This window comes from Triticum aestivum, chromosome 2A (assembly GCF_018294505.1).
Source record: "Triticum aestivum cultivar Chinese Spring chromosome 2A, IWGSC CS RefSeq v2.1, whole genome shotgun sequence".
Classification (NCBI taxonomy): domain Eukaryota; kingdom Viridiplantae; phylum Streptophyta; class Magnoliopsida; order Poales; family Poaceae; genus Triticum; species Triticum aestivum.
The window spans coordinates 654267404-654289838 of record NC_057797.1 but is presented as its reverse complement, the minus strand read 5'-3'; the positions used below and the strand labels follow the sequence as shown (position 1 = coordinate 654289838).

Sequence of the window (22435 nt, the reverse complement as noted above, 5' to 3'; positions counted from 1 at the left end):
ACAAAAGTGCACATTGTGGATGCTCTAAGTCGGCCTCTGCGGCCGTAACTGCCACTGCTCCGCCCGCCCAGGCTGTAAAGCCCTCACGCACGCACGCACGCACGCACCGTGGCGGTCGACCCGGCCTGCGGCTCCCCACTCCGCCCCACTAACCAGCGCCGGGACTTAACTAATGCTCCACCATAATCCAACCACTTCCCCGCTCCGCTTTGTCCCGCCCCGTTTCAAACCAAAGATAATCGCGTGCCAGGCCAAAGCAAAAACACGATCGAAAGCGACGACAGGCAACAGCACCGGCGACGTGGGCGTAATCACGAGCCGCTAAGCCGAGCGCCGTGGTGGTGGTAATCAGATTAGATCCCTCGGATCGGATGGATTAAAATCAGAGGGAGGACTATAAAAACTGGGCAGCAAACGTGACCCGGCAAACGCCCACCCCGCCCGCCCGCGTCGCGCTCCCCACGCACGCCTCCCCGCATCCTCCTCCTCCCCTTCCGCGCTGCGGAACGCGGCCACCGCCACCGCCGAGGAGCCGCCATGGCGCCGTTCCAGATGCGCTTCGGGCTCGGGATCTCCCCGTCGCGCACCTACGACGAGGAGGAGGAGGAAGACGACGAGGAAGAGGAGGAGTTCGAGGAGGACGAGTTCGAAGAGGAGGCGGAGAGCGACGGGACGGCCTCGCCGCCGTCGGCGATGATGCAGGCCGGGAGGGGAGGCGGGCTGGTGGGCGCGGTGGTCGGCGCGCTGCGGCGGTCGCTGGTCATGTGCAGCGCCGGCGCGATGGGGGAGGACGACGACAGCGACAGCGGCGGCGAGGAGGAGGGGATGGAGATTGGGCGGCCCATGGACGTGCGGCACGTCGCGCACGTCACCTTCGACCGCTTCGGCGGCTTCCTCGGCCTCCCCGCCGACCTCGAGCCCGACGTGCCCCGCCCCACGCCCGGCGTCAGGTCAGCTCTCTGCCACCCACTCTGTACCTGGTTTGTTTCTTTGTTGCAGTATTGATTGTGCTGCTGAATTTCCTTTTATCGGCGCTGCTGCTGACTGCTGACAGCTGAGTAGTATAGTTTTCGTGAATTTGTGATCGAAACAAGCCGCGCGCAATGCTTTGCTAGTTTCTGGACCGTGTATCTTTTTTAGGCACTTGTCAGCACAACGTATAATTTTTTGGGTGATCAGACATTTTAGACTTCGACACAACAAGGATAATTCGTATATCTTTTTGGGTAACCAGGAATTTTCAATCAGATACTTCCGCACGATAAGGATATTTACTATTTAGTACTACTTCATTTCAAGCGGAACACGGTTATTTACTTTGTGCAAAAGGTAAATAAAATAAGAAATTTAACAGCACATGAAACTCTAGGTACGACTATTGTTGCCAGGAAGGCTCCTGAGTAGTTGATGCAAACATGCTGATTTAATGAGCTGTGTTTTGCTATTCTCTTGTTATGCTTATGCACTCAGAGAAGATACAGGGTACGAACAGTGGAATTCGTTAAAAAATGTTTAACTAATTAGGTCAACAAGTGGATCTAAAAATAGGACAAGTGGTGCCTTTTGAATCAGAAGTTCTGTGAATTATGGTACTATTATAAGTTATAAGGTTACGATCCATGCCAAGGAGTGGGAAACTGTTTAGCCCAGAAGTTTATTCATTTTTGGGTGAGGGCTGGTCTAGTGGTCTGCTCCTGGCACAGTTGCCATGATTCTGAAGATACGTGGAAACACGATTCTGAGGACACAGACCGGCGGATGAGCGAAATAAATTGATTTTGGGATTCTGTTGCATGGCTAACGGCTGAGCTCTTTATTGGATTTCGTACCCAGATTTGTTATGTGCTTGACCTTGAAGTTGGGACTTTTTAGGTGTCTGACCTGGCCGGCATGGGCAGCTCAATGGGAATCTTCTCGTCTAGCTTATGTTTTGGATTAGGTTGATCTCAGCAGCTGTACTTGCATCTGACATAGTATGGGATTTTTGTTTATTTTTACCTTTTGTATTTTTAATGCCATTCGCATCATCTTTTTAGGTTGTTAACATCAAATCAGGACAGGATTTCAGTATTTATTTAATACAGCTCAGTATTTATTTAACGTTGTCATACTGCTGCCGTTGCTTCCTAGTCCCTTAAAAAGAAACAGTTGCCTCAGATTGTATGTTTTCTGCTACGTTTGCCTCAAGCTAGATATGAAGCGTCAACTAAATATCATAAGACCTTAAACTCGATGCTCCAAATTATTACTTAGTGCTAGTTGCTAACCTGTCCTAGTCATATTTTCCCGTGCAGTGCAAGTGTATTTGGCGTTTCACCAACCTCTTTGCAATGTTCATATGATCAAAGAGGAAATAGTGTGCCCACGATACTCTTGATGATGCAGAGGAAGTTGTATCTACGAGAAGGACTTAAGGTATGGCCAGCTTTGTAAGCTAATAAATCAGCAATTGAAATACCAGCTTCAAGCCCTCTGAATGCTTATTTATATCTGTTGTGTTCTTAGATTGAAGGGATCTTCAGAATTAACGCAGAGAATGGTCAAGAAATCTGCGTCAGAGACCAATTAAACAGCGGCGTGGTTCCGGATGAAGTTGACTTACATTGCCTGGCTGGGTTGATAAAGGTGCTGAGAACTTCCGCTGTAACGCTAACTCTCTTTTATTTTCAACTTCAAGAGATACCTAAGACTAGCAGACAGTATGCTGTGAGCGCAATTTCTCTGCAAAACCAACATGTTTAGAGCCTTAAAGATGAACATTCAGGAAGGAACCATACACATTAAGTTTGAGCAGTAGCATGAAACTGAAAATGAGAGATATATTTGTGGGCAATGGCTACATTTAGATAAACATTATTTAACCATTTTTCTCGTACATCCTCTCGTGACCTATCGTGCTCTTTTGCAGGCATGGTTTCGGGAACTTCCAACAGGAGTATTGGACACGCTGACTCCAGAGCAAGTAATGCACTGCAACACAGAAGAGGAGTGCGCTCTCCTTGCTTCTATGCTACCGCCAGTTGAAGCAGCATTACTTAACTGGGCTATTAATCTAATGGCCGATGTTGTGGAGCTTGAAAACTACAACAAGATGAATGCACGAAACATCGCTATGGTTTTTGCTCCAAACATGACTCAGGTTATTGGAAATACTACTATTTGTTATTCTTACCTGCAGAGCAAACCCTGTGTGACCAAGCACATCCGCGAGCATACACTAACCCCATGGTATTTCTCTTCCAGATGGCCGATCCATTAACCGCCCTGATGCATGCAGTTCAGGTGATGAATTTCCTCAGGACTTTGATCGTAAGGACCGTGAGGGAAAGGGAGGAGACAGCTGCAGCATCCATGACATTGCAGTCATGCTCCGATTCCCCAAATGACCAAGACGAACCTCAGGCGCCGGAGCATTTGGCGAAACCGTTCACTTGTTCAACTCAGGAGAGGGTCGATCACCCGATGATTGATAAGGCTATTTCCGAACAGTTCCTATCTGAGGCTCAACAAGTCCTCCATAACTCCAAAAATGATTTCGAAGAACAAGAGAAGAAGTGTGATATGGACCACAATAAGTGCCACAGTGGAGTTCCTCCACGTCACAACGATCCGAATAGCCGAGTGAACAGTTCCGGAAAAGAATTTGGTAGCAGAAACGCGGAGGGCTTGTTCGACAGATTTAGTTTCAGGAAAGGTGTGGAGAGGCTGTGCAGGCACCCCGTGTTTCAGTTGAGTAGGTCCATGAGGAAGGCCCCAGACGTGGCTGTGTTTGATGCTCCCAGAGAAGCAAGACAAGCTTGGGTATGATATGATAGCGAGATAGTATGGGATTGTATGTAATGGTAATGGAGTTATTTTTGCTTCTTTTTTTGTTTAGTTGATTGATTGGCCGTTCCTCTAGTTTGTGTGAGTAGAAACGGTTAGCCAAGCCAATTATAGTTTGTAGGTACTGCAGATTTCAGTGTACATTATAATCGTTAACTGACGACAACGTGTGAAAGATTGCATCATGTGGTTCCTATATAAGTGAACGAGTAGTCACAGTGAACTTCGACTAGATTATGTACCTAAAAAGCTAGTGATCCCTGCACTGTTCTTATACAAATTTTATGATAAGTCATTGTGGAACGTTATCAGCAAATGGCAGTATATATTCCATTTTTCCAAGGGGATGCATTCGGTATTGCCAGTGAATGGCTTTATAAATGCATTTGCCTTAGTACGGATGCATCTGCCATTCTCTATTGTCAGTGCAGCTGTGGAAACTTATTATTATTTTGTAAGACAGATGCATTCCCCCGTTAGCGGGAACAAGATAGCAGCAATTAGCATGTCTGACAGCTCGCCTGTACCGCGCCCAATCTTCTCATCCAGATTCAGTTGGGACAGTTCAATCTCCTCTTGAAGCAGTCAGACAATGACCTTGTCAAACGGTACTACGGATACGATGCAGCAGGCACCATAAGCATGCAGCATGGCAGTGCGCCCAGCGTACGAGAATTGGATATATGCAGTCCTACCTAGAGACGTTCCACGATTCAGCATAGGATGGCCGTGCTCCCTCCCCGCTGCTGCCCCTCCCTCTTCACAGCAGTGATCTTGCTCCTGTTTCGCCCATCTCCGGCATCGCCTCATGCTTTCTTCATCTTCGGCGACTCCCTCGTCGACGCGGGGAACAACGACTATCTCGTGACCCTCTCCAAGGCCAACACCCCGCCATACGGCGTCGACTTCTCGTTTTCTGGCGGCAAGCCGACCGGGAGATTCACAAACGGCAGGACCATTGCGGATGTCATTGGTAATAGTAGCAAGTATGAGTTTTCATGAGAAACTTTGTTTAGACTGTCCATGTTTTATCTGACGAAAATGTCTTGGTGCTATTCCCTCAGGTGAAGCCTTGGGGCAGGAGAGCTTTGCTCCTCCCTACTTGGCCCCAAACTCTAGTGCTGAAGTGATCAACAGTGGAGCCAACTATGCTTCTGGTTCTTCCGGCATTTTCGACGAGACCGGTTCCTTCTATGTAAGTGATTTTTCTGTTCAACTTGTATACTTCCCTTGGCTTGATTTCTGTCTGTCTGTCTGAATTGCAATTGTGTGAAAATGTGGTTGGGTTGGCAGATCGGAAGGGTGCCACTAGGACAGCAAATCAGCTACTTTGAGAAGACCAGAGCTCAGGTACTGGAGACCATGGGGGAGAATGCCACGGCCGACTTCTTGGGGAACGCGCTCTTCACGGTGGCTGCTGGATCCAATGACATCCTGGAGTACCTCTCACCTGCAGTGCCATTCTTGGGACGACAGAAACCTGACCCTGCAGTTTTCCAGGACGCCTTGGTTGCCAAGTTGGCATTTCATCTCAAGGTGCCACTCGATCACCTCTAACTCGCTAGTCACCAGCACTGTAATTTTCTCTGCTTTGCTCCCGTTCTGAGCTCACCATCTTGCAATTCGCTTCCAAAACGAAGCGGCTGAACGAGCTCGGGGCTAGGAAATTTGTCATCGCCGACGTCGGCCCGCTGGGCTGCATACCGTACGTGCGCGCCCTGGAGTTCATCCCTGCGGGCGAGTGTTCGGCGGCTGTGAACAGGCTCTGCGAAGGCTACAACAGGAGGCTGAAGAGGATGATCGGCAGGCTGAACCAGGAGACGGGCCCGGAGAGCGCGTTCGTCTACACCAACACCCACGGCATCGTCATGGAGATCATCCGGCAGCACCGTCAATACGGTAGCAGGATTTTCTTTCTTGCGTGCTGCAGGCAGGTTCGCATTTCGTGGACTGAGAGTTGGATCTGTGTCGTAGGTTTCGAGGAGGCGCTGGACCCTTGCTGCGGCGGCAGCTTCCCGCCGTTCCTCTGCATGGGCGTCGCCAACTCGAGCTCCGCCACCCTGTGCGAGGACCGCTCCAAGTACGTGTTCTGGGACGCGTTCCACCCGACCGAGGCCGTCAACCTCATCGTCGCCGGCAGGATCGTCGACGGCGGCGCCGCCGATGCGTGGCCCGTCAACGTCCGCGCCTTGTTCCAGCGTCGATACGGATGAACGAGGAGATCGGCGTGCATGCACCGCATCGCGGAATATCTCCTCCCCGGCGCAACACTTGCTGCACGTCTGCAAACGTGTAGAACGTGACGGAGGACGGTGACTTTGACGCGCGGCAATTTTCTTTTCTTTTTCCTTCTCTCCGCTGTTTGCCTTTGGCTCCTTTGTGAAGGCCGGAAAGTAGATCGCTGTTGTCGAAAGGAACCATTCGGAGCGACCGACGGACGGTAATATATACCGGCGTACGTGCGGTGTACAGAGGTGCATAAGTGCGAAGCAGTAGAGAGTAGAGACTGGTAGCGCACGTTTTTTACGGGACTGTTCTGCGCAGCGCCGCCGGTGCAGCTTCCGGCCACGCCACGCCACGCCACGCGCCCACGCGGGTATATATGCGCGCAACACTTGGACTCGGTCTGTTGACGACGGCCGGGCGGTGCCAGGCGCGTACGTAGCCTTCCATGGAGGCGGGTGCGGGGCCTCCGAAGCCCGGGGCCGCGGCGAAGGTGGCGTCGTCGTCGTCGTCGTTCTCGTCCGTGGCCGCCACGGCGGCGAGCCTGGTGGCGGTGGGCCTGGGCGGCGCGGCGCTGCTGGTGTGGTGGGCGCTGGCGTTCCACCCGGCGCACGCGCGGCTCTGGATGGTGCCCGCGGGGCTGGTCCTCCTCGGCACCCCCGTCCTCGCCTGGCTCTCCCTCTTCGCCTCCGGCCCGTGCCGCTGCGGCCGCCGCCGCCCGGTCGACGCGCCGGAGCCTCCGGCGCCGGGCGCACACGCAGCCGCTTAGCGACCTGCTTACTTGTACGTAGCTTGCAGTTGCTTCACCTGCCGAATACCATTCTTCCGTGTGCATGCAGTAGCTTCTCTTCTTTCGACACGTACGCGCCTGTCTAATTAGTTTGCTCTGCTGCTTCTTGCTCGCTCCGGGATCAGATGAGATCAGACCAGATGTACACAGCCATACTACATATGTTCACCTTTTGTTTCTATGTCCAGCCGTCCAGGATCACTACTACTGCTTGGGTTTCTTCGTTACTTTGCAGTGTTCTTGCTCGCGCCCAAACGTTTTCCGACGTTCTTCCCGATGCTGACGGCCGATCAAGTGGCGACTTTCTGATCCGTTCACGCGCAAACGATTTTGTTCCTTCACGCGGCGCCGAAAGTCTAAAGCGAGCTAGCGAGCGGGAGTGTGCGTGTGCCGAATCCTACGCCGCCACACTCCGCTCCGTCGGATCGGTCTCGATCAGCGGTCGGATCGGGAGGTGGACGCGCACTACGCGCGCGCGGGGCCCAGGGAATGCTCGCCCCCCTCTTGCCGGATAGCGACGGGTTCCACTCGGCAGGCAAAAAAGATCTTTCGCTGGTTTACAACGGGTGTTATCTTAGGTGGGTGATGCAGTTAACGATAAGGATTTAGGCCCTTCCCAGTGCTCCAGTGTGGACAGATGCTAAGCATGCCACATAAGCGGAAAAATGACATGGCACATCATTTAAAAAGGGGAGAGAGCACTTTGGTGATCCCAGGAAGAATCAATGCCAAGCGCGAGAACCTAGGCAAACCACTTAAATGAAACAATTTGACCAATGCATGAAAGACTTTAGGTGTTAACTCATTAAATAAAGTGTGATTAGTAACAACAAGTTAAGCACATATGCATTGGGGGGTTGAGTTGCTAAGGTATTTAATGCACTTAGCACCTCATCTAAGCACCATTGCATTGGGAGAGGTCTAAGGTATTGGAACTGGAACTGGTGAGCCTACTAGGCCTATCGTATGAGGATCGAAGTAAACTTTTGTTATCTTGTCATCCTACTAGTTTTAGCAGATTGCGCGTTCGGTTCGAGTCCAGTCACCGCGCACAATGCTCTGACAGTACGTGTGATGAGAGATTCCCAGGTTACTTGACAGGGCACGCGGATGCGATCGGAGCCTCCTTTCTGATAGGACAGTACATAGTTCAATGTAAGAACTAGTAGTTCTGAATTACAAGATGTTCTACTCTAACATTTTTTCTGATTCGGATGTATATATATGCTCCCTGCATCCCACGAATAAGATCATTTTTCAAGCTAAGGGACGGACGGAGTATGTTTTAGTGTGCTTGTTGACTTATTTCAATCAGTATGTAGTCCATATTGACATCTTGTAATAGTGAACGGAGGGAGTAGAGTAATATTGTAAGGGGAATTTGGCAACATGGCACGGCCAGCCATGAGCCGCTTTCTTATTTCATCTCTGATTGCTACCTTGTCTTGGGCCGATTATATATACATAGTACAACAATATACATGCGGTATACAGGGAACATCCAGAGGCAGAACGCACCAGGATTCCGATAGCATGGTTCGTATTGGGTGGCCATCTGCACCACCCCATTCACGCAGTTTCAGCTTCGGGATGAACTTTGGATCCAGGGTAGGAGAACAGTTTGGTGGCGTTCCTGTAGCTCGCCTCGGCGAGTTCTGCTTCCGGCATTTCAAGCAGGGATGCCACATACTTCAAAACCTGAAAGGAACATGGAAAGGCACGGTTTATACCAGAATGATAATTTCCTTAATCCATCATCATTTTGTGTGAGAACGAGAGCTTGTCAAGTAAACAAGCCATTGTTGGACAGATGGAGTAGTGACAATCGTGCCAGTGAGCTGGGAGTGGATCAATTAAACAATACTTCAGATGGATGGTTTGGAAACAGCAGGGTACACTTTGAAAACAGTAAGCACAGAAATGGCATCGTACTGAACAGGGCACAGTAATGTTGAAATAGTGGAGTATTCAGAGAAAATATTGTGTCTATCCCTAGAAAGGTTTAAGTCTTCGTATACATCGCAGTATGCTAGTCAGTACAGTAATGTTAATGGAGTATTGAGAGAAAATATTGTGTCTATCCTAGAAAGGTTTAGGCCTTCGTATACATCGTAGTATGCACAAGAATATTTTCATTATTAGGACACTGTTTAAAATAAGAGATGTAGCAAGGAGCTCGTGCAACATGTACCATGAAGATTTGCTAACAAAAGTACTCCCTCTGTAAAGAAATATAAGAGCGTTTAAATCACTAGAGTAGTGATCTAAACGCTCTTATATTTCTTTACGGAGGGAGTATCAGGCAAAGGTGTCAGGACACAAATCTTACAATGTGGATGTTAGCTGGATGGTTCAAGGATTCTTTTGAAGGCATGGCCGCCTGAGAGGTCGAATCGCTGTGAGACTTTTCAGCATCTGCATCTGAAGTGTCCACAGGGACTGTGACTAGAGAAACATTGTCCAACTTTGGTACTGCATCTGGCGCATCTGTCTCTAGTAGAATTCTGTCCAAGGGTATCTAGAACAAATACAAATGCATTTCATTGGTGGTGCCAAAGAGATTTACGGTAATGTTAAAAATCTGACGTCAGATTTTTAACCATGGCAAATCAAACGGTTTTATGCAATTTATGTTGGGGCGAGGATGGCAAATTTAGTTTGCAAGCACGGCACTTTCCTGGGGGGAAAAATGAACTGAGGCGGATTTGCCATGCTTGCCAACTAAACTTGCCACCATCGGCAAACATAAATTGCCATAAAAAACGTTTGATTTTCCATAGTTGAATCCATAAATACTCCCAGGGAAAAATACAGGCATGACCGACTTACTGCTTTGAGCATTTTCTTTGCCTTACTCGATTTCATGCCTGTAAGGAAACCAGACAACGAAAAGTAACAACCTAAATTTGCAAGGCCGGGCACCATTTCTGCAGACCCCAGATAAGAATGCAACAGCACGCCTGCTGGGAAAGGCCCAGTATGCCTGCAGGCAGCCAAAATGTTAACACAGCATAACATTTATTTGTAGACAAAGAGGTGAGAAACTACAGGACATCCATACTAGACTAGAAGTATGGAACCTGCTCTTCAGTATGACATATATATCTAGGAAGAGCAATATATTCTGTTTTGGAATTGTGATGAAAAAACCCTAACTGCAAACCTTACTAAGAACCTGGACAAACAACCTATCACTACCTGTCATATTGAACTAGATACTGACAAGAACTAAAAAGATGATAAAGACCAAACATCCTTTCCTTACTTTAGTATTTCCAGAAGATCGCCGAAGGCACGTACACAATGAACAGAAACAGGTTTCTCCAATTCCTTAGCAAGTTCAAGTTGTCGTTGGAATACTTCAACCTGTGTTAACATTGTTATGCTTATGGTAAAAGGTAAAGGGGTACAATTAAAGCTACAGTGACAAAGCTAAATGGTTATATCCATTATCATGTAGCTGAATCCATTGGTAAAAAAAATCATATTCAACAAGAAGTGCAGAGGGGCCCGTGCTAACAAACCTGTTCTCCGAAGTCAATAGTTTTTCCATGCGATCCCTTGTCCAGACCAGTCTGCATAATAGTGACATATGAGAATATTCTAGAAACAAATAGCGACATATGAGAATATATAATTGCACAAGTCTCGTATTGCACATGCCAAAAGGAAACAGAAGAATAAATTGGCTGTGTTTGGCAGCTCAGTTTTTCTTTTTTGGACTATCTGGTGAATACTGTGAGACCATGGTTTTGAAAATTTTGATTTGTTCGGCATTGATAAATACCACAGTTTTATAAACCGTAGTATCCCGAATACGGTGTTTTTTTGCAGTATTTCAGAAAGAGGTTTCGACCTCTTTTTTGTAAACCGAAGTGAGAAAAACTGTGGTGTTTAGAACTACGGTTTTGCAAAAACTATGCTGCCAAACTAGGGCAGTCTATTAGGTTAAATTCAGAAACAGTCATCTCTGCTATAGAGTTACACTGTTACAGTAAGCAGAGGCGACAGATAAATATACCCTATTGCCTGATAAATTTAATGAGTTGCAAAACAAGATGATCATAATTTACATCATATTGGAGAACTAATGCTTGTAGGTAAGCCTTGGTTTGCACTTTGTAGCAGTCCAGTCTATTACAGTACATATTACCGCAGTTTTATTGCTGGCTACTTTGCTAGTACTCTCTCCGTCCCATAACATAAGAGCGTTTTTGACTCTCTAGAGTAAGTAACCTAGAAGAGTAAGTAACAAATTGACAAGTACAGCCCTGCCCACCTCTCCAACAGCCGCCTCTGGGGTCTCCGAGAAGAACTGCCGGAGCGAATCCATCCAATCGGGCGACCTCTCCGGCACCCACCTACCAAATTCACGGTTTTAAAATCCGGATAGCATAAGCAGCAGCACACCGCGAGAAGCGGCCAAGGAATCTTGCCATGGGTGGAGGCCGAAGCAGGGGATGACAGCCGGGTGCTCCTGGGCCATCTGCTTCACCAGATGCCAGTCTTTCTGCGCTCGTCCAGTAGACAAGGAGTCATGGAGGAGCGGTCGCTCGCGTTCAAGCACGAGGCAGGGGCGGGGCGTACCTCGGAGGTGCCGTTGACCGCGAACCGGCCGACGCCGGAGGCTGTGGCGGCGCGTATGAGGGAGGGGGCGGCCACCGCGATGCGGGGGTCCTGCAGGTGGCAGTGCGCGTCGAAGAGCCGCACGGCGGAGGCGGCGCGGCCTGGAGACTGAGCCATGGTGATGGTGGGGTGGAACTTCCGTGGCCGGAGCCGGCGCGGAGATTCGAGCGGTGGCTGCTGTCCGCGAGCGTCGTGTCAGCGAATCGATGGCCATGGGCCGGGAATAGGCCTAGAGCTAAGAGGATTTCAATCCGCAGGCCGAATGGGGTGCTTGCATGGGCGCCCCTGTTTCTCGCTTTCTGGGAGGACAAATTGTGCCGGCCCAGGCGCGAGAGAGGCCACAGCCTCGTTTTCCTCTTTTTTTTACGTTTTCTGATTTCGTTTTTTTGCTTTTTTTAATTCGATACATTATATATATATATATATATATATATATGTATTACAAATGCACTCTAAAAAAAATTTGAAACATGTTGAACAAGTATTTAAAAATGTTGAACAAGTATTTGAAAAATATTGAACAAATATTTGAAAAATGTTGATCAAGTATTTGAAAAATGTTGAACAGGTATTTCAAAGAATATTGATCATGTATATAAAAATGTTAATCAAGCATTTGAAAAAATAAATTGAAAAAGCATTTGAAAAAATTTAATCAAGCATTTTAAAAATGTTGACCATGTAGTAAAAACAGATGAATTCTATTGATCATGTATATAAAAATGTTAATCAAGTATTTGAAAAAACAATTTGAACACGCATTTGAAATTTTTTAATCAAGCATTTGACAAATGTTGACCATGTAGTAAAAACAGGTGAATTCTATTGATCATGTATATAAAAATGTTAATCAACCATTTGAAAGAATGTTGAACAAGTAATTTAAAATGTTAAGCAAGCATTTAAAAAATGTTAAATGTGTATAGAAAGAATGTTGACCATGTATTAAAGAAATGATGAATCTTTTTGATCATGTATATAAATTTTTTAATGAAGCATTTGTGAATACAATGTTGAAAAATCATTTAGAAAATGTTGAATAAGTATTAAAAAATTCAAAATTATCTAAAAATTGTTGAACGAGTATTTGAAATGTTGAACAAGTATTTTAAAAATACTTAGTAAGTATTAAAATGTTGAACAAGTATTTAAAAAATGTTGAATAAGTGTTCGGACAATGTTGAACATGTATACATAAAATGCTGATCACTTATTAAAAAAACTATTTTAATATATACAAAAAATATAGAGTGAAAACAAAAACGAACATAAGAAAAAACAAAAAAAATACAAAATGAAGAAGAAAAAAGAAAACCAAACAAAAATGGAGAAGAAAAAGAAAACCAAACAAAAAATGGAAAAGAAGAAAAGAAAACCAAACAAAAAAAGGGAAAAAAACTGTCAAAGACAAAAACAAAAAACAAAAGAAGAATAAACCCTGAAGAAAATGGCTGTAGCCCCAAGTAGAATGTGCCGCTAGTTCTTATCACAAAGGCTATGTTTGGTTACGAGTGAGAGAAATTCTAGGGTACAAAAAGCACGGCCATAATTTCCTTTACACATTGGAATCCACGGGGTATAATCACATCACCATTTGGCACCTCAGGGGATGAGGTTCTCTGGCCTCTGCGAAGAAAAGAGAGAATAGCAAAAAAAAAACAAGACTCTCCTCGCATCCAGCGAGCTAGCGAGATTCATCTTCAACCTCGGCCAAATCAGCTCCTCCAGCCGCGGGCTGCAGGGAAGAGGGTGAATTCTTAATTTAGTTTCACCAAGTAGTAGATGAGGAACTCACACAGTCTGGTCACAAATCTGTTGATTCCAGCAAAATTGTGGTTGTATCGGAGCCAGCCATGGCTGAGCACACACGTGTATGCTCTCCCGAGGAATTTTGTTCTTCCAGGGCTCAAGCTCGTGAGGAAGGTGGGGCGAGAGGACAGGCCAGAGTGGGTGGGGTGAGCAGGTGTTGCATAGTGGCGGCGATGGGATGTGCTCGTCCAGAACAGCGGCGGTGCCCCCAGAGTTTCAACGAGCGACGGGGAAATCTTCCATGGGTTAGGGGTGGTTTTTATTTAGCCCAGGGGTCTAAGGGCACCTACAATGGAGGCGCTTAGCCCGGGCGCTAGGGTCAAATCCCCAGCCGTTATGCCCCAAATCCCAGCCCTTTTTTTCTGTTCCCAGCTAAGCCCAGGATTCACGCTTGCGTCGACGCAACTTCTCGCGCCGGGCGCTAGACCTCTTTTCCTTCTACGCTAGGACTCGAAGTGTGCCATATTAAGCGCGTAGCCTTGTCATTAGCGTTGGAGGATTGGATGCTACAGCCGCTGCTACGTGAGATTTAACTTTTCTTTTATTTTCCTAAGCGCTCGTGCAAGCGGCCAGGCATTGGACATGCCCTAACAGGTATGGGGCCGGGTTGACCAAATGAACAGCCACGCAGCCCCAGGGAGGGCATCGACGGGTGGCAGCTGCCCAGGGAAAGAGTGGGGTTCCCGGGAGGATGAATCTCTCGCAACCAAACGAGCGAGATTGCCATGGAGACCTCGGTTCGACCCCTGTTTCTCGCACATTTCTTTGTTCTTTTTACACTGCGCACACATGAATGGGCCGGCCCAATATGAGGCGGGGGAGGAAAAAGCTTCACCGATAGTCTATCGCTTAAGGCGATAAATAGTAGTCGCGCTTGCGGCATCGTGACATTGACACCTACACGCGTTCTTCATGGACCGCAATTAATGCGGCCCGCCATTAAGTAACATATATTTTCTTCCCTTCATAGATATCAAATTTATACTTTGCATACTAATTTGTAAACCAATTTTCAAATTGGAAAATGTATGCATTGGTATAAGAAACTTTTCGGTATAACAAATAATGTTACTATTTTGGAAAGAATTGTTCCCGTATTAGAAGAACCACATGCATGTATGAGAAAAATAATTGCTTATATATTTCAAACAACATGTTGTGGAATAAAGAAACATATTTCTCTATTTCCAAATAAATGTTATGTATCACGGGATTTCTTTAATGTTTTTACTAAATACATTTATCATAAGAAAAGTAACATTCATGCATGAAAGCAATATATAATAGATTTACACATATCAAAATAATATTGGCAGGAAAAGAAAAAAAAAGCAAAAAAAAAAAAGAAAACCAAAAGGTTAGGCCCTGGATTCTAGTCATGGTACGGAAAAACTCGATGAAGTCTCCTCATTCATCCATCAGAAAGGATGCCTAATTCATGGGACAAGGCATTGACGTATTGGCTTTTCACATTTATAACTACATTTTCACATTTCTTTCTTGATCCCATGACTTTTTAGGTGATAAAAAACAAACGAGATCATAAAAGTCATTATTGGGGCCAACCGTACAATAGCTATAGTGGGAGTAAAGCCCGCAATAGCATAAATGAATGATTGTTTAGCCAATGATGGATTTCACAAAAGAAAATGTAAACAACCAAGAAAAAAATATGCGCGCTAGACCCACCATCGGGAGGAAATATTTTAATAGAGCCTAACCATTTTCCATTAACTGAATAACAAAAATGGAACCGCTGAATCAGAAAGAGTAGAGGAGACGAGAAAGGGGAAAGTGAGCCCAACGAATTGTTGAAAAACCCATTGGAGGTGCTCGTCATCGAAACACCCAATGCAGACCGAAAACCCGACGACACCAAGCTAACCTACCACCAATCCAAAAGCTCATGCAGAAGTAAATAGGTTCATTACTCACACAGAAGCAAATAAAGTAGGATGACATAGCAAAACAAAATAGAAAGCTATTAAACGTCCTCAATCAAAAACTAAGCAACTCAAACAATACTGGCAACCCCAAATCAACAGCCAACTTCTCCTAGCCATTCTTGTGCTTACAATGCAAAGGTGTTCCGGGGAGGCTCTTAGTAAAATAAACCGAGTTTTTTTTAAGCACCGGTGCTTGTCTCTACAGGAAAGGTGCCTAATTAAGCGTCTACTCTGTGTAAATAAGCACCTATAATTAAGAATCTGGTTTATTTTTCTAAGCACCTTGCATTGTACAAGGTCTCAGGCCTCCAAATGGACGAAACACCTTCCCATACAGTCGTGGAAATCCTCATCATGTTTCCGGTGTTATCCTTTTGCATCATGGCACCTCTCTTCAGCACCTTTGGAATGACATGGGCTTTGGTTTTTCGTATTTTCGGTGTTGTCCCTAGGGCAATCCCTATTTAACGCCTAGGTGCCTAAATGCCTATAACGGCGTGAATTGGGCTGGCCCTGTTTAGACGCATTCCCGATGTTCGTCCGTTGTGATCTTGCGGCTATATATTTTTTGTTTTTTCATTGCTTCATTTTTCTCTTAGTTTTCTTTCATTTTGTTTCTATTTTATTTTGGTTTTCTTTTCTTTTTACTTTTCCTCCCCTTTTTTTTATTTTTGTTTACTTGATATTTTCCTTTCTTCACTAGTAAAAAACAAGAAAGCTATATTCCTGCCGACTGGACGTTAGCTACAGGTCCGCACGACCTCTTCGTCACGGGCGCGCGCGCGTCTTCCCTCTCTCCCGATATTTTGGCCTGAGTTTCCGATACTATTGGTACTAGAAGAACGCCCGTGCGTTGCAACGAGACCGCATTAACTTTAAGAGTTCAATATTAATTATGTTAATATTACATTTAACATTCTCATACATATCAAGTGACATTGGCGACCTTTTCTACAATCAAATCCTCACACACACACTGTCCCTCCCTCTTCCTCACTCTCTCCCCCTCTCCCCTCTCTCCTCTCTCTCTCTCTCTCACACACACACACACACACACATATCCATCTTATTGGGTACGTGACCATAATCTATCTATTTCACACACACACGCTAGTGCATAACAATATGGATTATATGTATTATATTTGCCACCACAACTGAGGAAATTAATTTCATGTAAATCGACCAGCCTGAGTTTGGAAATGGTCATGAGAAGAACAATGAAGATACTATTGTCACCTGAGCCGATTACATAATGGGGTAAAAAACCTTACTGCACGAAACATATAATTTTGTTATGTTGGAAATCAGAAACATTGTGTCAATTTATAAAAGCCACAGATAACATATTTGCTGATTCATTCGACAACATGAGAGCTCAAACTAAGTTGAAGTGGCTTCTTTAAAAAAATCTAGTATTGATCATGAATTGTTCAGCAAAAATGAGAGTGCATGAATATAGGCTACTACAGTATATTATATATGCAACTGGTAATTCTCGTAAGTAAGAAAATACATCGCTTGCAAGAACGTGCTTACCTAATTTGATCTCAGCTATTTTCATATGAGCTTACAAATTTTACATACTGTGTTAGATACGTCTTTCTGTTCTCAGGTTTTAACTGAAAAACATGATACTATGCAATTTGTCCTCACCACGCCGGTGGGTCAACGGTATGGTTATGGCTCACCCTTGGCGTGCTTCGGCGATGACCACCTTTGGGGTGCATTAAGGTGAAGGCCGTGTTGTTCGATGCCATGCTGTCACATGATCATGTAACTGTAATAAGAACTCCAATCAGAATAGGTACACAGGGGCGGCGATCAGCTCTTCATCTCCAATCTCCATGGTTCGTCTTCTCAAAAAATTTAGCGGCCGCTGTGTTAATTTTTCCGATGAACTAAAAAGAGGAAAATGTACTGGACGGGAAAATGGAAGGCAAAAGGAGAGAAGTAATTATTATTCAAATTTTAGTGTCATTTTGAGAAAATGACCGGACAATAGCATGATTTTAAAAAGTATTTGTGTGCATTTTAGTGTGCATGAACTACTTTCGTTTTCCATTGGAATTTTTTTATGCTTCAGAGCCGCCCCACCTTATTTATTTTTCGTCCTCCGCCATCCAATGCATATTATCAAAGTCATCCCAGCTGTCTCTTCCACAACTCAAAAGAATTACAAAGATTTTCATACAAAGTTTTCAACCTTATCAAATTCTGAACCAGCAACAGATTGACACTTACCTACTATTTTTTATATTATGAAAACACGAAGATAGTCTTGCCCACACACATTTGGGATTTTATCGGTGGATGCAATCAATGTATAAGTCTTCTATTTCTTGGATCAGGCACAGTCTACATTAATATGAATAAATGCATCTCTAATCTTTTTTCTTCTAAATAATATGATCAAAGAGTGTGGTTATAGTTTACTTATTTTAGGGATAGTGGTTATAGTATACAGAGACGCAGCAAAAAGGAGCTGCCGACAGCCCAACAAACAGAGAGGGAGATACTCACCCAACATGGGTATGAGCTCCAGATCAGCCACAATTAGGGAGGCAAATTATTAGTATAAGCTTCAGATAAGCACATGCAACTCTCACTTCATATAACAATACTACAGAATAAACAAGCAAAAACGAGGTCAATTACTTCATGAACTGAAAGCTCTAAAGGTAATATGTAATTTTCCCTAAATTCTCAAGCAGGCATTTTCACCTAAAGCCAAACTGATGAAGATTTACTTAAGTAAATTAGAGAAATGTGAAAGTATCTTACAAGAATTACCTATGGTTGACACCTGCAACTGCTCATCGGATGCCAGCAGCAGGTAAAAACATTTAACTTCTTTTGGCTTCTTTGCTTGCTTTGGTGTATCATTGTATATCAAAGTCCCTAGGACTAAATTTCCTGGATGAAATCTGTACGCGGACATAAGCAAAAATCACAAGTAAGTGCAAAGAGAGAGAACAGAGAGGACAGTGCAATTAGCAGCACAAAATTTGTTGCTCCGAGTGTGTCAGAAGCCAAAAACTGATGAAATGGCTTCCTAGAGTAGGGTGAAAACTTACGGAGTATGTTGCCGCTCTATTATAAAGATGATGGCATTAGCTACATGAAACTTTTAACTCCAGCATTAGAACAGGATAAACAACTCTAAACTCTATAAGTTCATACGCTATATAATTAGTCAATAAAATGACCAAATCCATATAGTATTGTCCATCCATACATGTTCCCAAGTTTTACCTAGATAACGAACATCTTATAAGAACAACTACTCATAATGTAAACAAAAGAGCCACAAGCCTGATTGGAGCTTTAGTTTAACATGAAGCAGTTGCTTACAGTCCAGAACATAGTTGCAAAATTGCACCAAGAACAGGATCTGACACTTGCATTGTGGTGTTTTTTCACTGTATATCTGACACACACACACACACACACACACACACACACACACACACTATGCATTCTGCAGATAGGTGACTTACCAAGAGGTAGGTCACGAAATTACCTAGAGCTGCGAGGAAATGGAAATCAAATGAGGAGGGAGAAGAAAAAAAGGATTTTTACCTTCTTCCAGCTGGTGGTGGTCTTGGTTCTTCAAGATTTCTTTTTCCGCAGTTGAGGTGCAGCTGCCGGTGGTATGATAATTAAACTGTTGCTATTTCACTCTCACGAATTAAACTCACTTGTATGTCATCTCACTTATGCCAAATCATAAATCTTGGTATTGAATATCCTCCTGCATACAAAATGAAATGAAGTTAGACAAGAAAACTACTGTTATTTCATGGAAATAATAAGAGGCGAATTACACAGCAAGCAGTTTAATCCTGAGAGTGAACACAATATTGCAGTCTCATATGCTCACCAGATTGGTAAAACTTTACAAATCGCATTAGATAGGTACCATGGTAATTTACCTGACAGAGAAAGAGGTCAAGTAAATGCAGGATCTAACTGAACCATCAGCTCTCACCGGCTTATTAACCGCAAACTTTACAAAATCCAAAAGATATATTTTTTAAATATGATGCCCACGAACAATAATGGATCAAATGGTTGTATCTGATTCCGAACAAACTGAGGCCCCTGCCCAAACAACAAAAAAAGAGTTTCCTGATTCATTAATTTGATGCACCAAGTATAATCCAAATAGGAATATGTAGCACTAAAATTGATGAATAATTGAAGATTTAAAACACAAAGAAAATATGAATACCCATAAGTGAACTGATACTTATCTATTTGGGAGAATTTTACTATATTGATACTGAAACTTTGAGTTTCAGCCATCTGAGTGTTAGTCTAGACAAAGAGCATGTAATTGATACAAAGGCATTCTTTTAATGCAAGGTGGAAAACTGGGACTAAAAATGATCCCTTAAATATCAATCTAGCCAGACCTAACAAGGAACCGAGTGCTTACTCAGAGGACCAAACTTTCGATACTTACTTACTTACGAAGCCTTTTATCCCAAACAAGTTGGGGTAGGCTAGATATGAAACCCTTTCACGAGGACTTCCCAGGAGGTCACCCATCCTAGTACTACTCTCGCCCAAATGGGTTTCCTACCCAAAAGACTGGCTAGTTTTTACGTTGGCTCGCCAAGCCTATCACAACCCTTAGATATGAAACCCTTTCACGAGGACTTCCTAGGAGGTCACCCATCCTAGTACTATTCTCGCTCAAATGGGTTTCATACCTATGGGACTGGCTAGTTTTTACGTTGGCTCGCCAAGCCTATCACAACCCTCCTCCTTTACCCGGGCTTGGGACCGGCTATGCCTAGAAGACATAGGCTTGGAACCGAGTGCTTACTCAGAGGACCAAACTTTCGATATATTGACAATATATAGACATAAAACTAACTATAAAAAATTAACCAGTGATACACGCAAGATAAAATTGGCGGCCAATTGCATTTTTATTTCAACAAGCACTTGGTATGTACATGGACCAGATGACTGAAAAAGGGTTTGCTGAAGCTCGTGAAAATGCACACTTGACGGGCCATTGGAAATATGAAAACTACCAAGTAGAATCGCATTTGAAAATAATTTTCACATGCACAGATTACTGGGAAAGAATGTCACTTCGCAGGGATGAAGACACGATAATCTGCATGTTTCGAAATTAAACAAAACAACACCAGTGTTTATACCTAGAAATAAGATGAGAAAGTAATATCTTAATGATCGAAAAACAACTGATAGATATACATGTTCTCTCCTAGCAGGTATATACATGTAATGGTCAAATCTGCCATTGTTCAGATATAACAGATCTGCAGCTATATATGTTCTCTGAAAGCATCTATACATGTAATGGTCAAGTAAATAAGATACGGAGGGTAAATATTAAGCGTAACCTTTTAGACATCTTTGAGTTGCTCACCATTAGCAAGGAAAGTGGAAGGTCCTTTTTGCTTGGAGTTTGGCGAGTAGCAGCGGAGGAGCTTCTTCTGTTGTATTTCGCCCGTCCTATAAGATAATCTACCTGCAAAGGACATAACCCTTGTAGATAATCCCCGTGTACAGTCCCATAGAAGGAAGAAATTCGGCAGAATATAAGTGAAAGCAGTTTGATGCAGACAGGAACTTCATATTGCTTTTTCTTCCGTCTGCAACAGAAATATATTAACAGAATCAAAAGAAATTTAATGCACACACGTGAAGACGCATGTCTATATTTTCTACTCTTGTTCTTTACAATCAGATAGCCATAAGTCCAGGGCAATGGAAAATGTAGACCTGAAGATATTTTCTACTCGGCAGAATATATTTTCTACTCTTGTTCTTTAGAATCAGACTGAACTCTGTATGCTACTTACTCATAAGTCCAGGGCAATGGAAAATGTAGACCTGATGTGTTGCAGAAATGCACATCGCCGTGCAGTTTTGTTTCCGCCATGTCCTATCTCTGAAGAAGAAAAGTTTGAGTTCTCACAGTGCAGTAAGCAAATCAGGAGGGTTCGGAATGAAGAAAACTCACCCCTTTGCGGTCGGTCGGATGGGGCGGAGCTCGCGTTTGGTGAAGACGTGATCCCCAGCGGCGGCGGCGAGGAGGAGGCGGAGACGGCCGGTTCCGGAGGGCCGGACGGGATCTGCAGCTCGCTCCACCCAGGGAGGAAGGATACCTTCCTGAATCCATCCATCCATGCTTGAAGCTTAGACGACCGGCCGTGGGTGGATCTGCAGCCATGGTGGCTGGGGGTGAAGACCGCGGCCGCCATCGCTTGCGAACGGAGGTGGAGAAGGAGGCATCGGCGGAGGCGGAGGTGGAGATGGTGGGGGCGGCGGTGCGCCAGGAGGAGGCGGAGGCGACCTCGCGCGGGAAGTAGGTCGGGGCGGAGGCTCGCTGGGTTCGAGGGAGGGGCCAGGTGGGGGTCCGAACCGCCGGGGCACCTAGTGGAGGTGTTCGGCTGCTGCAGCGGTTGGGGCGGCGGCCGAGTCGCAGGAACCGGCCGTGAGGCAGGATCCGGTGCGCCTCCGGCAGATCTGGGTGGGGGGAGACCGGCGATGGGACCACTGGTCCCGTGGGCGGGGGTGGCGGGGCGGTGGCGCTCTGGGAAAGACGGCGGCAGCGGCGCGCTCGGGAAGATGGCGAGGGCAGCGGGGTGGCGGTGCTCCAGGGAAGAAGGAGGGTCCGGCGGCGCGCCGGTAGGAGGCGGGGATGACGGCGCGCCGGAAGGAGGCGGGAGTGGTAGCGCACCGGTAGGAGGCGGGGTAGGCAGCAGCGGCGACGGGATCGGGGGAAGGTTGGGGATCGGACGAGGGGATTTTTTTTAGCGGGTCGGGCGGTTCGGGGTGCGAGAAAGGGAACAAAAAAACCAGCGAAAAAAAAATCGGACGAAAATGGTTGGACGAAAATGATAATACAAAAATAAAACCCGAAACACTGACTATCAATTGAGACATTAAGAATAGAGATTAAGTAGCGCTTTCCTTTGAAACCGCACCTCCCGCACTCTCATCTACTCCGATCCTGCCGCGAATTTTTCTCCCACCCGAAATTCCGTAACAATTAATGCTGGATTAGCTAGCCAACTAATAAGCATGCATGTGTTCTAAAGAAATGCATGCCACACGTTTTGTACGGGATTAAAGCATGGGTCTTGAGCCACTGCATGGGTACTTTATGGGATTTGATCCTTGTTCGTCGGATTAGTACATTTTCACAACAACCGTCTATTCTATATTT

The 22435-nt window shown here is 45.2% G+C and overlaps 4 protein-coding genes across 22 annotated transcripts; 2 read left to right on the top strand and 2 right to left on the bottom strand.

The window, feature by feature from the left end:
* The first annotated feature begins 412 nt into the window (after positions 1-412).
* LOC123190003 (rho GTPase-activating protein 5) lies at positions 413-4062 on the top strand. The gene is made up of 5 exons (XM_044602544.1): positions 413-950; positions 2295-2415; positions 2506-2625; positions 2909-3139; positions 3244-4062. Exons 1-5 carry the CDS (start codon positions 538-540, stop codon positions 3805-3807), a joined length of 1449 nt encoding a protein of 482 aa, XP_044458479.1. The 5' UTR covers positions 413-537; the 3' UTR covers positions 3808-4062.
* Positions 4063-4500: 438 nt separating this feature from the next.
* Positions 4501-7019, top strand: LOC123190001 (GDSL esterase/lipase At5g41890). Its single transcript, XM_044602542.1, has 5 exons — positions 4501-4798; positions 4890-5020; positions 5119-5361; positions 5466-5724; positions 5800-7019. The coding sequence occupies exons 1-5, from the start codon at positions 4549-4551 to the stop codon at positions 6036-6038; spliced, it is 1122 nt and encodes a 373-aa protein (XP_044458477.1). The 5' UTR covers positions 4501-4548; the 3' UTR covers positions 6039-7019.
* Positions 7020-8209: 1190 nt separating this feature from the next.
* Positions 8210-11672, bottom strand: LOC123190002 (uncharacterized metal-dependent hydrolase BUsg_343). Its single transcript, XM_044602543.1, has 8 exons — positions 11426-11672; positions 11275-11348; positions 11118-11199; positions 10363-10413; positions 10104-10204; positions 9668-9821; positions 9168-9356; positions 8210-8536 (listed from the first exon to the last, which is right to left on the bottom strand). Exons 1-8 carry the CDS (start codon positions 11579-11581, stop codon positions 8408-8410), a joined length of 936 nt encoding a protein of 311 aa, XP_044458478.1. The 5' UTR covers positions 11582-11672; the 3' UTR covers positions 8210-8407.
* A 4996-nt stretch (positions 11673-16668) lies between these two features.
* Positions 16669-22035, bottom strand: LOC123189999 (uncharacterized). Of its 19 annotated transcripts, none has more exons than XR_006496082.1 (8): positions 21227-22020; positions 21066-21154; positions 20630-20855; positions 19103-19323; positions 18802-18973; positions 18013-18146; positions 17743-17842; positions 16669-17075 (listed from the first exon to the last, which is right to left on the bottom strand). XR_006496082.1 is itself a non-coding variant. In XM_044602539.1 (8 exons), the coding sequence occupies exons 1-5, from the start codon at positions 21465-21467 to the stop codon at positions 18933-18935; spliced, it is 618 nt and encodes a 205-aa protein (XP_044458474.1). In that variant the 5' UTR covers positions 21468-22035; the 3' UTR covers positions 16669-17075; positions 17743-17842; positions 18013-18146; positions 18802-18932. The 19 variants fall into 19 exon arrangements, 2 of the variants coding, with proteins under 2 accessions (XP_044458474.1, XP_044458475.1); XR_006496084.1 differs by having other exon boundaries at positions 19103-19154; XR_006496087.1 differs by having other exon boundaries at positions 19103-19154; positions 20630-20731; positions 21227-22019.
* Between the last annotated feature and the right edge of the window lie 400 nt (positions 22036-22435).